Genomic DNA, 18,116 nt, shown 5'->3' on the forward strand with positions numbered 1-18,116 from the left:
CACTACCTGTAAATCGCTCTGGATAAGAGCGTCTGCTAAATGACTAACATGTCTAAATGTAGACAGACATACACACACGACTGGCATGTTGATTACATATGGTCTACCCTGTTAACGTCACATGTCATTCTACACACACATTGCTAACGACGTCTGTCACACACACAGACACTGCAGGGTTGTGGGAGGAAAAAAAAAACACTCACCTTGATCGGTTCAAGATCAATGGAGAGATGCGCTCAGCCTCCACTCTCTGTCTCTGTTTCCCTCCTTGTCTCTCTCTCCTTCTCCCTTGCTCTATATCTCTTTCTCTCCCGCTCTCTCTCTCTCTCGCGCTCTATATCTCTCCGTCTTCCTCTCTCTCTCCCCCCCCTCTCTCTCTCTCTCCCCCTCTCTCTCTCTCTCTCTCTCTATCTCTCTCCCTCTCTCTCTCTCTCTCTCTCTCTCTCTCTCCCTTGCTCTATATCTCTCTCCCTCTCTCTCTCTCTTTCTCTCTCTGCAGAGTACCAGTGTGTCACAGTGAAGAAAGAGAACGCCTGTCAGACTCATGAATAATACCCGCAGCTCCAGCAGCTCCCCTCCCCCTCATTTCCCCCCTTCTCTACCCCTCCCTCTTTGTAGTGGTCTCCCCCAACCCCCCCACCCCCCTCCCCCCCAGCCTCCCTCCCTCCCCCTACACAACACAGATCCCTCCCCCCCACACTCCCCTGATAAGATGCATCCCACCCCTTACCTATTCCTCCCAGATGTTCTTATAGTCATCCACCACACACACACACACACACACACACACACACACACACACACACACACTTGAGCTCAATGCAGTACTGCCTAGTTGGATGGGGAGAGGAAAAGCTCAACCCAAACCAGCCCCTTGTCACACACACTCTCTCACACACACACACACACACACACACACACACTCACTCTCACACACTCAGTCTCTCGCTCTCACACAGCTTAGTCTCTTTCTCTCTCATACATACAGAGTGGGCAGACATACTACACTGAACGAACAAAAATATATAAACGCAACATGCAACAATAATAAGGAAATCAGTCAATTGAAATAAATAAATTAGGCCCTAATCTAAACCAGAAAAACAGTCAGTCTCTGGTGTGACCACCATTGGCCTCATGCAGCGCGACACATCTCCTTCGCATAGAGTTGATCAGGCTGTTGATTGTGGCCTGTGGAATGTTGTCTCACTCCCACTCCTCTGTGCGAAGTTGCTGGATATTGGCGGGAACATGCTGTCGTACATGTCGATCCAGAGCATCCCAAACATGCTCAATGGGTGACATGTCTGGTGAGTATGCAGGCCATGTAAGAACTGGGACATTTTCAGCTTCCAGCAATTGTGTACAGATCCTTGCGACATGGGGCCGTGCATAATCATGCTGAAACATGAGGTGATGGTGGCTGATGAATGGCAAGACAATGGGCCTCAGGATCTCGTCACGGGGGGTTGTGCATTCAAATTGCCATCGATAAAATAAAATGGTGTTCATTGTCCATAGCTTACGTCTGCCCATATCATAACCCCACCGCTACCATGGGGCACCCTGTTCACAACGTTGACATCAGAAAACCGCTCACCCACACGACGCCATACAGGCTGTCTGCCATCTGCCCGGTACAGTTGAAACTGGGATTCATCCGTGAAGAGCACAGTTCTCCAGTGTGCCAGTGGCCATCGAAGGTGAGCATTTGCCCGCTAAAGTTGGTTACGACGCCGAACTTCAGTCAGGTCAAGACCCTGATAAGGATGACGAGCACGCAGATGAGCTTCCCTGAGACGGTTTCTGACAAACCCACAGTAACATCAGCTGTCTGGGTAGCTGGTCTCAGACGATCCGGCAGGTGAAGAAGCCGGATGTGGTCCTGGGCTGGCGCGGTTACACATGGTCTGTGGTTGTGAGGCCGGTTGGAAGTACTGCCAAATTCTCTAAAACGACGTTGGAGGCGGCTCATGGTAGAGAAATTAACATTCAATTCTCTGGCAACAGCTCTGGTGGACATTCCTGCAGTCAGCATGCCAATTGCACACTCCCTCAAAACTTGAGACAACTGTGGCATTGTGTTGTGACAAAACTGCACATTTTAGAGTGGCCTTTTATTGTCCCAGCACAAGGTGCACCTGTGTAATGATCATGCGGTTTAATCTGCTTCTTGATATGCCACACCTGTCAAGTGGATGGATTATCTTGGCAAAGGAGAAATGCTCACTAACAGGGATGTAAACAAATTTGTGCACAACATTTTAGAGAAATAAGCTTTTTGTGCTTATGGAATTTTTTTGGGATATTTTATTTCAGCTCATGAAACATGGGACCAACACTTTACATGTTGTGTTTATATTTTTGTTCAGTATATATATATATATATATATATATATATATACACACACACACCTCCCTCCCCCTCACTCACTTCCTGAAAGGAACCCTCCATTCACGTGACTGCTCAGAGGAATTAATGAATGAACAGCTCCACTCAGCTCTCTTTGAGGAATGAATGAATGAACAGCTCCACTCAGCCCTCTTTGAGGATGAATGAATGAACAGCTCCACTCAGCTATTTCTGACGTGGTGCTTTGTGCTTCCTGTATGGATGAGGCATGTCAACATCTGATCAGTGATATAGATCTGGGGTGTACTCACTAGGAACTCAACAGAACCAAACGGAACGAAACGGGGTAGGACCTACCGGAATTTGTCCAATAGAAACTCTCGTTTCCGTTGCAAAATGTTTTCCGTTAGGAGTAAACGTTTTGGACTAATAATTACACCCCTGCTCTCACTCTATTCCCACAGTATTCCCACGGTAAGGTAACATGTGTAACAGGATTGGTTATGTCTCCATTTGACACTGCAGAAATATGTATTCTATATTTTATGCATTCTTATTGGTTGGTTGAATTTACATATCAATTAGGGTGTTATGCCATTAGTCATGCTTGCGGATAGGGGGAGATCGCAAACGTAACTTCGTCCCAGTCTGGTATTGGCATGCAAGCGGTAGGTCACGTTCTGAAATACTGTATTCTATTGTCATATTTACAATGTGTATGAGTTCACTATGTACATGTCCTGGTGTTTGTATATATATATATATGTGTACCTGGTAGATATTGGGGGCATCCTGGTCTGTGCTTTTATATGTTACTGCTGTAAACGCGAGTTAGCTAGCATGCTCTAATTGTAATGGTCACATTAGCTCCCTGCTAATACAGTTATTTCCATGCCAACAGACGAATCACAAATCTACAGCCATCAACATACTGTTGTCCTGCGCTTTCTTGTGGCTATTATCAGAATTATTTATCTAAAAACAAAACGCAAGAGAATTACGAAGTACGATCACGTCTGTTCCACTGGCGCTGAGACCAGTCTTCTGGACATCTGTTCCACTGGCGCTGAGACCAGTCTTCTGGACATCTGTTCCACTGGCTCTGAGACCAGTCTTCTGGACATCTGTTCCACTGGCGCTGAGACCAGTCTTCTGGACATCTGTTCCACTGGCGCTGAGACCAGTCTTCTGGACATCTGTTCCACTGGCGCTGAGACCAGTCTTCTGGACATCTGTTCCACTGGCGCTGAGACCAGTCTTCTGGACATCTGTTCCACTGGCGCTGAGACCAGTCTTCTGGACATCTGTTCCACTGGCGCTGAGACCAGTCTTCTGGACATCTGTTCCACTGGCGCTGAGACCAGTCTTCTGGACATCTGTTCCACTGGCGCTGAGACCAGTCTTCTGGACGTCTGTTCCACTGGCTCTGAGACCAGTCTTCTGGACATCTGTTCCACTGGCGCTGAGACCAGTCTTCTGGACATCTGTTCCACTGGCGCTGAGACCAGTCTTCTGGACATCTGTTCCACTGGCGCTGAGACCAGTCTTCTGGACATCTGTTCCACTGGCGCTGAGACCAGTCTTCTGGACATCTGTTCCACTGGCGCTGAGACCAGTCTTCTGGACATCTGTTCCACTGGCGCTGAGACCAGTCTTCTGGACGTCTGTTCCACTGGCGCTGAGACCAGTCTTCTGGACATCTGTTCCACTGGCGCTGAGACCAGTCTTCTGGACGTCTGTTCCACTGGCGCTGAGACCAGTCTTCTGGACATCTGTTCCACTGGCTCTGAGACCAGTCTTCTGGACATCTGTTCCACTGGCGCTGAGACCAGTCTTCTGGACATCTGTTCCACTGGCGCTGAGACCAGTCTTCTGGTTATCACTGGATGGACATCTGTTACATAGGTACATTCCTACAGTATATTGTCCCTCACTATCTACAGAGTAGTTCAACTCTGTTCCTCTCCACTCTACAGTACCTGCTGGTTGCTTACCAGTCATTTCCTCTGAGGAAATTATTTCCTCAGATTTCCTCTAGAAAGTTACTCTCCTTTTTTTCTTATCAGTGGTAATTTCATGAGTGTGTTTACATTGTCAGCTTGTCTTTACCATTGAAAGTATGCATGTTGTATTGGCCAGTACAACATGTTTTCACAATCTATTGGTCAGCCTCAAAACAACTGCTTACCAGTAATTGCCATTGCATAAATCATAAAGGGAACGGATGATGTCATCTTTTTACTGTATCAAAGTCTGGTTTCTGATTGGCTGATACACTGGGAGAGTGATGTCAACACATAGCAGGTATCTGGCATTATAAACTGGGTGGTTCGAGCCCTGAATGCTGATTGGCTGACAGCCGTGGTATAGCAGACCGTATACCATGGGTATGACAAAACATGTATTTTTTCTGCTCTAATTACGTTGGTTACCAGTTTATAATAGTAATAAGGCACCTCGGGGGTTTGTGGTATATGGCCAATATACCACGTCTAAGGGCCTTATTGCTTTAGTATCCAATGGCATTGATGAAACAATACAAGGACCATTTAGAGGTTATATTTTCACCATGTTCATTGAGACACAGACAGACAGACAAAGAGAGACAGACAAAGAGACACAGAGACAGACAGACAGAGAGAGAGACAGCCAGAGACAGAGACAGACAGACAGAAAAAATAACAGGGAAAAAGAGAAATCAAAAGAGAACATACAAAGAGAAAAATATCACAAGAACAATTGTTTTTGCATGTCAACTTTACTAAGCAATAGACAACTGTAATAAGGAAAGGGGCGGAGTCAACTGACAGACCACACCCGGTCTGTCCCAGCTGCAGCGAGGAGCTGTGATCAGGATTGCGCTGGTTTGAACCGGTTTCATCTGGTTTAAAGTGGTTTGAACAAGGTTTGACCCATGCTGAGAGACAAAGAGAGGCCTGACAGAGCGAGAGAGTTTGGTTCAAAGGGGATGGAGGTAGGATTAGGTGGAGGGTTTAAAACCAGGGTTGAGCAGTTCTGAATGGGTTTCTGTTGGGTAGCAGTTCTAAGTTCTAGGTAACAGTTCAGAAGACTGGTCTGAGTTCTAGGTGACTAGAAAGGGTGGAACTACATCTATAATACAAAACCAAAAATGATCAATAACAAAATCAAAACAGATGATGTGCTATTAAACCAGAAGTGAGGTGGCGGGGGGGGTAAATATAAAGATGGGACTATGGGTAGAAGAGACAGCAGGGTGAAGTTTGGATGAAGTTTAGCATTTTCCCCCCAAATGGTTAATGTCAGGATTGTGGGAGGGGAAGCTGATACCTAGGGGGAAACTTCACCCCAGGCACATATTCAAAAAGCGTCTCAGAATAGGAGTGATGATCTAGGATGAGGTCCCCTTGTACAGATGATTTTGTTCATGATGATTAGAAGAAAGCAAAACAGATCCAAGATCAGCAGTCCCACTCTGAGACGCTTTGTAAATACTGGCCCGGAGCAGGTTTTCAATGGGTCAGGCTAATGCTAGCCATACTAGTCCATTTAACGCTAGGGAAGTTAGCATCTTCACAGTATGTTTTCAATAGGACAAGCTAATGCTAGTAAAGGGAGTAGCTAGGTCTGAAAAGGTCAAAAGTCTAAGGGAAGGGTAAAGTTCAATTTATGACAGTCATTTCTCCTCCTTCTCTGGCTCTTCCTCATCTTCTTTGTCCTCCTTTTCCTCTTCCTCATTCTCTGCATCTTCGTTGTCGGTATTGGCGTTGGGAACCCAGAGTCCCGAGTCAATGCACCTCTTCATGTGGACCTTTGCCTCCTGAGAAACCACAACACACACACACAGGTCAGAGAGAGTGAGGAAAAAGAGAGGTGGAGAGAGAGAACGTTAGGAGAGAGAAAGAGAATGTTAGGAGAGAGAAAGAGAGGGGGAGAGAGAGAACATTAGGAGAGAGAAAGAGAGGGGGGGAGAGAGAGAACATTAGGAGAGAGAAAGAGAATGTTAGGAGAGAGAAAGAGAGGGGGAGAGAGAGAACATTAGGAGAGAGAAAGAGAATGTTAGGAGAGAGAAAGAGAGGGGGAGAGAGAGAACATTAGGAGAGAGAAAGAGAATGTTAGGAGAGAGAAAGAGAGGGGGAGAGAGAGAACATTAGGAGAGAGAAATAGAGGGGGGGAGAGAGAACATTAGGAGAGAGAAAGAGAGGGGGGGAGAGAGAGAACATTAGGAGAGAGAAAGAGAGGGGGAGAGAGAGAACATTAGGAGAGAGAAAGGAGGAGAGAAAGAAAGAGGAGGAGAGAAAGAGAGAGACAGGAGACACTCACCATGGGGTCCATCTTGCTGATAGCTTCCTGCAGCATTGAGATGTCTTTATCATCAAAACACTTCTTCATTTCCTGTGAAACAGGATGTGACATCGCATGTCAGAGGTCAAAAAAGGAGACTGGGGTTGGCGACCACTTCCTCTGAATATGTGGCCATAGGTTGCTGACTGTGTCTCTCCCTCTCTCTGTGTGTGTCTCTCTGTGTGTGTGTGTCTCTCTCTCTCTCTCTCTCTGTGTGTGTGTGTTACCTCTGGCAGAGTGTGGTAGACTTCCACAGGGTCCAGTCCACCAGGTCCTAGTCGGTTCTGTCTCTCCTCCTCCTCGTACTCCTCCATAGCCTTTAACAAATCATTTCATATTCATGGATTTATTTAGAACCTCACCAATGCCTCGTATTTTACAAAACATATATATATTTTAGTATTCTGTTCATCAGTCTACAGTTATGATACAGTCCCAGAAAAATGTGAACGTCTGAATGTTTTTGGAGTAAAATATCCCTTTGAACTTCTCCCACTACCATAAAAATACTTTTAAAACAGCTGAAGCAAGAAACAATTTTTCTTGAGGGAAAATGACCTTTTGTATCCTGATCTTAGCTCTGCCTCGAACTCTCTCCTTAAATGACTCCAGCTCATCAGTAAAGGCCTCCTGGTAGGGCTGGTCCGCTGTCTGACAGAGAGAGAGAGAGAGAGAGAGATAGATTGGTGTGACATACAGGTACACCTGTACACAGTACATACACCTGTACACAATACATACACCTGTACACAGTACATACACCTGTACACAGTACATACACCTGTACACAGTACATACACCTGTACACAGTACATACAGTGCTGCTTGAAAGTATGTGAACCCTACAGGGCTGGTCATTATTTTGCTATAAAATATTAAAATAAAACATATAAAATCCTTATCTAAACCCCAATTCGTAATGAAGACATTCCACGTAAATGACAGAAAACAAAAAAAATATTATATATATTTTCATTTTTTATTTAACAGAAACTCTGATTTGATGTGTGCAAAAATATGTGACCCCCTTTCAGTCAATAGCTTGTGGCACCTCCATTAGCAGCGATGACTTGGACTAAACGTTTCCTATAGCCAGCAATCAGTCTCTGACATCTGTTTTGAGGGATTTTTGCCAACTCCTCCTTACAGAACTCAGCCAATTGAGTGAGGTTTGAGGGGTGTCTGGCATGAATGCCCGCTTCAAATCAAATCACATTTTATTTGTCACATACACATGTTTTGCAGATGTTATTGCGGGTGTAGCTAAATGCTTGTGCTTCTAGCTCCGACAGTGCAGTAATATCTAACAAGTAATATCTAACAATTTCACAACATATACCCAATACACACAAATCTAGTAAGGAATGGAATTTAAGAATATATACATATATGGACAAGCAATAACAGAGCGGCAATGACAGAGCTTCAGGTCACAGCATCTCGATTAGATTTAGGTCAGGACTTTGACTTGGCCAATCCAAAAACACAAATCTTCTTTCTCCTGAGCCATTCTTTGGTAGATTTGCTTGAATGCTTTGGGTCGTTGTCTTGTTGGAAGACCCATTTTTCAGCTGATGGCCTGATGTTCTGTTCAAGAATCTCCTGGTATACCTCAGAATTCATGGTTCCTTTAATGATGTGGAGTCGTCCAGGTCCAGAGGAGGAAAAGCAGCCCCCAGATCTTCATATTCCCACCACCATGCTTGACTGTTGGGATAAGGTTATTTTGGTGGTAGGCAGTGTTGGGTTTTTTGCCAAACATAGCGGTGTTCCTTGTGACCAAAAAGGTCAATTTTGAACTCCTCGGTCCAGAGAATGGACTTCCAGAAACCTTCAGGTTTGTCCAGGTGGTCTCTGGCCAAGTTAAGACGGCCAGTTTGGTTCTTTTTTGACAGCAGCGGCTTCTTCCTAGCAACCCTTCCATTATGACAGCAGAGGCTTCTTCCTAGCAACCCTTCCATTATGACAGCAGAGGCTTCTTCCTAGCAACCCTTCCATTATGACAGCAGAGGCTTCTTCCTAGCAACCCTTCCATTATGACAGCAGAGGCTTCTTCCTAGCAACCCTTCCATTATGACAGCAGAGGCTTCTTCCTAGCAACCCTTCCATTAATGGCATTTTGAATCAGTGTTCTTCTTATTGTTGAAGCATGCACAGTTACCTGAGATGCAGCAAGGGAGGTCTGCAAATCTCTAGATGTTATATTTGGGTTGGCTTTTACCTGATTTATTATTGTTCTTGTGGCTCTTGGGGATATTTTGGAAGGGCGTCCACTTCTAGGCCTAGTTGCTGTCATGTTAAATGCTCTCCATTTGTGAATTATTTGCCTCACAGTGGACTGATGGAGGTCAAATCTTTTTGAGATGATTTTATAGCCTTCCCCAGACTGAAGCGCTCTCACTACCCTCGTCCTCTGAGATCTCCTTTCCTCTCGGCATGGTGTGCTTTGCATTCACTTGGATGAGTAACACCAAACTGACCAGGTTTCTTATCTCAATTTTTTATCAGAGTCCCGCCCAAACTCTTTCCTACCGATCTCTCATTTGATTGGTTCATTTGGTAGCTAATTATTTACCCACCTGATTCTACTTACCTACTTGATTTAACCAATGCAACTTGGGGTTCACTTATTTTTGCACCTGCACTAATTTATTTTTAATGTTGTTTTTCTACTACACGCATGATTTACTCTACACCAACATATGGTATTGGTAAATATAAACCTGTTATGTCAGATCCAAAAGACTGGTTCTGATTAAATGAAGATTTCATGGTAAAAATAGAAAAAATCTGCAATTGCACAAAGGGGTTCACATACTTCCAAGCAGCACTGTATATGGACACACACGTGAAGTTAAACAACTCAAAGTTATACATCAACTCATAAAGCCGGGATTCAATCAAAAGGGGCATCAACTCAAAGCCGGGATTCAATCAAAAGGGGCATCAACTCATAAAGCCGGGATTCAATCAAAAGGGGCATCAACTCATAAAGCCGGGATTCAATCAAAAGGGGCATCAACTCATAAAGCCGGGATTCAATCAAAAGGGGCATCAACTCATAAAGCCGGGATTCAATCAAAAGGGGCATCAACTCATAAAGCCGGGATTCAATCAAAAGGGGCATCAACTCATAAAGCCGGGATTCAATCAAAAGGGGCATCAACTCATAAAGCCGGGATTCAATCAAAAGGGGCATCAACTCATAAAGCCGGGATTCAATCAAAAGGGGCATCAACTCATAAAGCCGGGATTCAATCAAAAGGGGCATCAACTCATAAAGCCGGGATTCAATCAAAAGGGGCATCAACTCATAAAGCCGGGATTCAATCAAAAGGGGCTTTATCAACAAGAGAACAGCGCTTTGCATTTAAAAGGTCATTTCCACTTGAGCCGATATCTGCAGCGTTTTTGTTTCTGTATTCAACAAGGCGCCTCTGATTGAATCCCGGCCTTAAAATGAATAAAGGCAACACGCCTACCTTGATCTTTTGGAAGAACTGTCTGAAGCATCCTCGAGGGTCGATCTTCAGACTCTTAGCCAGCTCCAAGATAAACTGCATCACTATGGTCTGGTGAGCTGCCTGATCCATCAAACCATGTTTCTACACACACACACACACCACACACACACACACACACACACACACACACACCACACACACACACACACACACACACACACACCACACACACACACACACACCACACACACCACACACACCACACACCACACACACCACACACACACACCACACACACACACACACACCACACACACACACACACACACAGGTTAACATACACAAAGATACAGACACACAAACACATACAGTGCCTTGCAAAAGTATTCATCCCCCTTGGCCTTTTTCCTATTTTGTTGCATTACAACCTGTAATTTAAATTGATTTTTATTTTTATTTTATGTAATGGACATACACAAAATCGTCCAAATTGGTGAAGTGAAATGAAAAAAATTTTACTTGCTTCAAAAATATTCAAAAAAATAAATAACGGAAACGTTGTGCGTGCATACAGTGGGGAAAAAAAGTATTTAGTCAGCCACCAATTGTGCAAGTTCTCCCACTTAAAAAGATGAGAGAGGCCTGTAATTTTCATCATAGGTACACGTCAACTATGACAGACAAAATGAGGAAAAAAATTCCAGAAAATCACATTGTAGGATGTTTAATGAATTTATTTGCAAATTATGGTGGAAAATAAGTATTTGGTCAAATACAAAAGTTTCTCAATACTTTGTTATATACCCTTTGTTGGCAATGACACAGGTCAAAATTTCTGTAAGTCTTCACAAGGTTTTCACACACTGTTGCTGGTATTTTGGCCCATTCCTCCATGCAGATCTCCTCTAGAGCAGTGATGTTTTGGGGCTGTCGCTGGGCAACACAGACTTTCAACTCCCTCCAAAGATTTTCTATGGGGTTGAGATCTGGAGACTGGCTAGGCCACTCCAGGACCTTGAAATGCTTCTTACGAAGCCACTCCTTCGTTGCCCGGGCGGTGTGTTTGGGATCATTGTCATGCTGAAAGACCCAGCCACGTTTCATCTTCAATGCCCTTGCTGATGGAAGGAGGTTTTCACTCAAAATCTCACGATACATGGCCCCATTCATTCTTTCTTTACACGGATCAGTCGTCCTGGTCCCTTTGCAGAAAAACAGCCCCAAAGCATGATGTTTCCACCCCCATGCTTCACAGTGGGTATGGTGTTCTTTGGATGCAACTCAGCATTCTTTGTCCTCCAAACACGACGAGTTGAGTTTTTACCAAAAAGTTATATTTTGGTTTCATCTGACCATATGACATTCTCCCAATCCTCTTCTGGATCATCCAAATGCACTCTAGCAAACTTTAGACGGGCCTGGACATGTACTGGCTTAAGCAGGGGGACACGTCTGGCACTGCAGGATTTGAGTCCCTGGCGGCGTAGTGTGTTACTGATGGTAGGCTTTGTTACTTTGGTCCCAGCTCTCTGCAGGTCATTCACCTCTGCAGGTCATTCACCAAAATCCCAGAACCGTGTGGTTCTGGGATTTTTTGTGGTTCCGGGGTGAGATCTTGCATGGAGCCCCAGATTGAGGGAGATTATCAGTGGTCTTGTATGTCTTCCATTTCCTAATAATTGCTCCCACAGTTGATTTCTTCAAACCAAGCTGCTTACCTATTGCAGATTCAGTCTTTCCAGCCTGGTGCAGGTCTACAATTTTGTTTCTGGTGTCCTTTGACAGCTCTTTGGTCTTGGCCATAGTGGAGTTTGGAGTGTGACTGTTTGAGGTTGTGGACAGGTGTCTTTTATACTGATAACAAGTTCAAACAGGTGCCATTAATACAGGTAACGAGTGGAGGACAGAGGAGCCTCTTAAAGAAGAAGTTACAGGTCTGTGAGAGCCAGAAATCTTGCTTGTTTGTAGGTGACCAAATACTTATTTTCCACCATAATTTGCAAATAAATTCATAAAAAATCCTACAATGTGATTTTCTGGATTTTTTTCCCTCAATTTGTCTGTCATAGTTGACATGTACCTATGATGAAAATTACAGGCCTCTCTGATCTTTTTAAGTGGGAGAACTTGCACAATTGGTGGCTGACTAAATACTTTTTTTCCCCACTGTATGTATTCACCCCCTTTGCTATGAAGCCCCTAAATAAGATCTGGTACCACCAATTACCTTCAGAAGTCACATAATTAGTTAAATGAAGTCCACCTGTGTGCAATCTAAGTGTCACATGATATCAGTATATATACACCTGTTCTGAAAGGCCCCAGAGTCTGCAACACCACTAAGCAAGGGGCACCACTAAGCAAGCGGCACAATGAAGACCAAGGAGCTCTCCAAACAGGTCAGGTACATAGTTGTGGAGAAGTACAGATCAGGGTTGGGTTATTAAAAAAATATCAGAAACTTTGAACATCCCACGGAGCACCATTAAATCCATTATTAAAAAATTGAAAGAATATGGCACAACAATCTGCCAAAACTCACGGACCAGGCAAGGAGTGCATTAATCAGTGAGGCAACAAAGAGACCAAAGATAACCCTGAAGGAGCTGCAAAGCTCCACAGTGGAGATTTGAGCATCTGTCCATAGGACCACTTTAAGCCGTACACTCCACAGAGCTGGGCTTTACGGAAGAGTGGCCAGACAAAAGCCACTGCTTGAAGAAAAAAATAAGCAAACACGTTTGGTGTTCGCCAAAAGGCATGTGGGAGACTCCCCAAACATATGGAAGAAGGTACTCTGGTCAGATGAGACTAAAATTGAGCTTTTTGGCCATCAAGGAAAACGCTATGTCTGGCGCAAAACCAACACCTCTCATCACCCCGAGAACGCCATCCCCACAGTGAAGCATGGTGGTGGCAGTATCATGCTGTGGGGATGTTTTTCCATCGGCAGGGACTGGGAAACTGGTCAGAATTGAAGGAATGATGGATGCCGCTAAATACATGGAAGTTCTTGAGGGAAACCTGTTTCAGTCTTCCAGAGATTTGAGACTGGGACGGAGGTTCACCTTCCAGCAGGACAATGACCCTAAGCATACTGCTAAAGCAACACTCGAGTGGTTTAAGGGGAAACATTGAAATGTCTTGGAATGACCTAGTCAAAGCCCAGACCTCAATCCAATTGAGAATCTGTGGTATGACTTAAAGATTGCTGTACACCAGCTGAACCCATCCAACTTGAAGGAGCTGGAGCAGTTTTGCCTTGAAGAATGGGCAAAAATCCCAGTGGCTAGATGTGCCAAGCTTATAGAGACATACCCCAAGAGACTTGCAGCTGTAATTGCTGCAAAAGCTGGCTCTACAAAGTATTGACTTGGGGGGGGGAATAGTTATGCACGCTCAAGTTAGTTTTTTTTGTCTTATTTCTTGTTTGTTTCACAAAAAATATATTTTGCATCTTAAAAGTGGTAGGCATGTTGTGTAAATCAAATTATACAAACCCTCCAAAAATCAATTTTAATTCCAGGTTGTATGGCAACAAAATAGGAAAAATGCCATGGGGGGTGAATATTTTCGCAAGCCACCGGTTAACATACACAAAGACACACACAGGTTAACATACACAAAGACACACACACAGAAAGATGTAAACACACCCCCCCTCACCTCTTCCACCTCCAGGTCTATACACATGATGACCAGGTAGTTAGCCGTCTCTTCACACACCAGGTAAGGGTGGTCAGACAGGTACTTCTGACTGTCCTCCCAACGCCGCAGCATCCCTACAGATAGACATTAAATAGTTTAGTTGTGTGTTGAAACAGACAGAAGGAGTAGAGTGTAGAGATACAGACATTACATAGTTTAGTTGTGTGTTGAAACAGACAGAAGGAGTAGAGTGTAGAGATAGACAGCGAATCTGAAACTCACCAAAGTGTTTGATCTGTTTCTCGTGTTTCTCCACAAAGGTCTGGTGTTTCTCTTCCTTCTGTTCCTCCGTCTCTTCTGTCGGTTCCGGCTTGATGTTCAACACACTCTGGGGGAAGAAGGGATGGGGGGGAGGAGGAGGGAGGAGGAGGGGAGAGGAGGAGGAGGAGGAGGGGGGAGGAGGAGGAGGGGGGAGGAGGAGGGGGAGGAGGAGGAGGGGGGAGGAGGAGGAGGAGGAGGAGGAGGAGGGGGGAGGAGGAGGAGGGGGGAGGGAAAGATATTTTCAGTAGACAGTAGGCTAATAGAGGGATAACATGTGACATCAATAGTAGTGATGATAGCCCACATCTTCATGATTTATCCTTCTACAAAGTCATGTCTTGTCTTCCTATCTCACCTGGCTGAAGCCCTCTTTGTTGAGGGTGTGGTGCATCTCAAATCAAATGTTATTGGTTTACATACACATATTTAGCAGATGTTGTTGCGGGTGTAGCGAAATGCTACACACAAAATATCTCACCTTGCTGAATCCCTCTTTGCTGAGCGTGTCAACGTTCCAAGGCATCTTTTTCTCCTCTCTCCGATGTTCCTCCATCTTCTTCTCCCACAAGCGTTGATCCTTTTTGTATTTCTTCTCCTCTGTCTGGGCCTTGCTCAGCTCTGTCTTCCTCTCCTCCTCCGCTCCTTCCTTCTGTCCTCCCTCCTCTAACTCCTTCACTCTGTACTGCACCTCCTCCAGACGTCTCTTACACTCCGCCATGTTCCTCTCCAGCTCCTCTCCTTTCTCCTCGAAGGCCACCTGTTTCTCCACACGCGCCTAGGAGGGAGAGATGGAGGTGCAGTGGAAGATTAGAGTAGTGGAGAGAGGGTGGAGGAGAGATGAAAGATGGGAGGGACATGGAAGGATGAAGGGTGGAGGAGGGAGGAGAGGACGGTGGAGGGGTGGGAGGAGATAGTAACATTGTTGTTGTTTAACAGTTAGCCTATTAGCTAGCTAACCAAACGTCTTAGAGGAACAGGACTAATGAAGATAACTTAATGTAGGTAGGCCGTGACTGGCCTCACACTCCAGTACAATAGTTGGCGGTGTATGCAACTTAAAAGTTGGATGCAATCCGCCAACCCAATCCCAAAGAAAAAGAAGCTAAACAAACGTTCTGTCCAAGGCAAGATATTGCACCTAGCACAATTCTGCTGGATTAATTTATTATGTAGCTAGCCAAGGTTAAGGTGCATCACGGGCTGTGTGGAGAAACTCTTATTGGGCAATAGAGACAGGGAGAGACAGACAGACAGACAGAGAGAGAGCGCTAGAGCTGTGGACAAACTCTTATTGGGCAATAGAGACAGGGAGAGACAGACAGACAGGGAGAGACAGAGAGAGAGAGCGCGCTAGAGCTGTGGACAAACTCTTATTGGGCAATAGAGACAGGGAGAGACAGACAGACAGGGAGAGACAGAGAGAGAGAGAGCGCTAGAGCTGTGGACAAACTCTTATTGGGCAATAGAGACAGGGAGAGACAGACAGACAGGGAGAGACAGAGAGAGAGAGAGCGCTAGAGCTGTGGGCAAACTCTTATTGGGCAATAGAGACAGACAGAGAGCGCGCTAGAGCTGTGGGCAAACTTTTACTGCGCAAGAGAGACAGGAAGAGAGAGACAGAGCGAGAGAGACAGACAGAGACCGACACAGAGAGAGAGAGAGAGCTAGAGCTGTGTGGACAAACTTACTGCGCAAGAGAGACATGGAGAGACAGAGCGAGAGAGACAGACAGAGACCGACACAGAGAGAGAGAGAGAGCGCTAGAGCTGTGGACAAACTCTTATTGGGCAATGAGACGGGAAGAGAGAGAGAGCGAGAGAGACCGACACACAGAGAGAGAGAGCGCTAGAGCTGTGGACAAACTCTTATTGAGCAACTAGGCTACTGCTGTAAAGCCCAAATCTTGAAAGTCTTGCCTAGCTAACGCCCTGGACCAGAGCTAAGCCTAGCTAGCTAGCACTTTAGCCAGTTGGATTAACGTTAGTCACTTTAGCTGACCAGCTAACTAGATTAGCCGGCTGTCGTGATTTCTATGGCTATGACACTTGGCTAAGAAGATAGCTAGCTAGTGTTTGCTGACATAACTAGTTAGCTACTGTCGCTAGCTGACTAGCTAGTAATGTAGCTACATATGTATTATTATTTTAGTGAAGACATATCGCCTGTTGTCATAGCTACCTGATGCCTCCATCGGAAAAGGCTCGGGGTGTCGATATTGGGGTGAGTCTCATCCTCATCATCCGATACTTCGATGTGGTCCCACACACTGTAATCAATAGTCCTAGTCGTCATCTTCTAGCCCTCTCTCCTCCTTCTCTTTCCGTGGGAAGTCCAGGCAACAACAACACACTAAATGGAAGGAAAATATACACTTTGGTCCTGTTGAAAGAGAGAAAATGCGCGCTAAACTTTCTCCGACGCCCTCGACTCGACGCTTCAGCTCAGAAGTATTTTCTGGAAAGCTCTGTTGCGTCCGATCTGCGAGGGAGTGTGACGTAGAAATCATGCGACGGAGATGGCTTTGGAGTCTTCGAGAAGCAGAGGTTTCTGAGCTAATAATTCACTGTAAAAGTAAACCTTGACATTTGTAGACTTAGCTCATTTTAATCTCTGTGGAATGTTTCTTTATTCTAGAGACAAAAACGTTAAGGTACATTGTGTTTATAATCACAAATGTAATCTATAGCTTCAGCCACAAGAGAGCGCACAAGTAGCAAAAAGCAGATTTTTTTGTTGAAATTACATCAAGTTACACATGAGTACTTCCAAATGGTTCTTTATAGGAAAATACACTGCTCAAAAAAATAAAGGGAACACTTAAACAACACAATGTAACTCCAAGTCAATCACACTTCTGTGAAATCAAACTGTCCACTTAGGAAGCAACACTGATTGACAATACATTTCACATGCTGTTGTGCAAATGGAATAGACAACAGGTGGAAATTATAGGCAATTAGCAAGACACCCCCCAATAAAGGACTGGTTTTGCAGGTGGTGACCACAGACCACTTCTCAGTTCCTATGCTTCCTGGCTGATGTTTTGGTCACTTTTGAATGCTGGCGGTGCTTTCACTCTAGTGGTAGCATGAGACGGGGTCTACAACCCACACAAGTGGCTCAGGTAGTGCAGCTCATCCAGGATGGCACATCAATGCGAGCTGTGGCAAGAAGGTTTGCTGTGTCTGTCAGCGTAGTGTCCAGAGCATGGAGGCGCTACCAGGAGACAGGCCAGTACATCAGGAGACGTGGAGGAGGCCGTAGGAGGGCAACAACCCAGCAGCAGGACTGCTACCTCCGCCTTTGTGCAAGGAGGAGCAGGAGGAGCACTGCCAGAGCCCTGCAAAATGACCTCCAGCAGGCCACAAATGTGCATGTGTCTGCTCAAACGGTCAGAAACAGACTCCATGAGGGTGGTATGAGGGCCCGACGTCCACAGGTGGGGGTTGTGCTTACAGCCCAACACCGTGCAGGACGTTTGGCATTTGCCAGAGAACACCAAGATTGGCAAATTCGCCACTGGCGCCCTGTGCTCTTCACAGATGAAAGCAGGTTCACACTGAGCACGTGACAGACGTGACAGAGTCTGGAGACGCCATGGAGAACGTTCTGCTGCCTGCAACATCCTCCAGCATGACCGGTTTGGCGGTGGGTCAGTCATGGTGTGGGGTGGCATTTCTTTGGGGGGCCGCACAGCCCTCCATGTGCTCGCCAGAGGTAGCCTGACTGCCATTAGGTACCGAGATGAGATCCTCAGACCCCTTGTGAGACCATATGCTGGTGCGGTTGGCCCTGGGTTCCTCCTAATGCAAGACAATGCTAGACCTCATGTGGCTGAGTTTGTCAGCAGTTCCTGCAAGAGGAAGGCATTGATGCTATGGACTGGCCCGCCCGTTCCCCAGACCTGAATCCAATTGAGCACATCTGGGACATCATGTCTCGCTCCATCCACCAACGCCACGTTGCACCACAGACTGTCCAGGAGTTGGCGGATGCTTTAGTCC

The 18,116-nt window shown here is 45.5% G+C and overlaps 2 protein-coding genes across 2 annotated transcripts in view; both read right to left on the reverse strand.

Annotated features, from left to right (window-relative positions):
• LOC311120509 (3',5'-cyclic-AMP phosphodiesterase 4B-like) overlaps positions 1–4,267 on the reverse strand; it is a gene marked incomplete at both ends in the record, with an annotated part of 36,573 nt that extends 32,306 nt beyond the window's left edge. Inside the window, one exon of the mRNA XM_084195094.1 lies at positions 3,365–4,267. Coding sequence (XP_084051220.1) covers positions 3,365–4,267 — 903 coding nt within the window. The remainder of the gene's footprint in view (positions 1–3,364) is intronic.
• An 828-nt stretch (positions 4,268–5,095) lies between these two features.
• LOC311120563 (hsp90 co-chaperone Cdc37-like) lies at positions 5,096–17,945 on the reverse strand. The gene is made up of 9 exons (XM_084195150.1): positions 16,291–17,945; positions 14,591–14,887; positions 14,074–14,179; positions 13,810–13,925; positions 10,162–10,284; positions 7,238–7,330; positions 6,907–6,996; positions 6,659–6,730; positions 5,096–6,155 (listed from the first exon to the last, which is right to left on the reverse strand). Exons 1-9 carry the CDS (start codon positions 16,402–16,404, stop codon positions 6,012–6,014), a joined length of 1,155 nt encoding a protein of 384 aa, XP_084051276.1. The 5' UTR covers positions 16,405–17,945; the 3' UTR covers positions 5,096–6,011.
• Positions 17,946–18,116: the final 171 nt, after the last annotated feature.

The sequence above is a fragment of the Coregonus lavaretus genome, assembly GCF_964263955.1.
Source record: "Coregonus lavaretus genome assembly, contig: HAP1_SCAFFOLD_47, whole genome shotgun sequence".
In the NCBI taxonomy this organism is placed as follows: Eukaryota; Metazoa; Chordata; class Actinopteri; order Salmoniformes; family Salmonidae; genus Coregonus; species Coregonus lavaretus.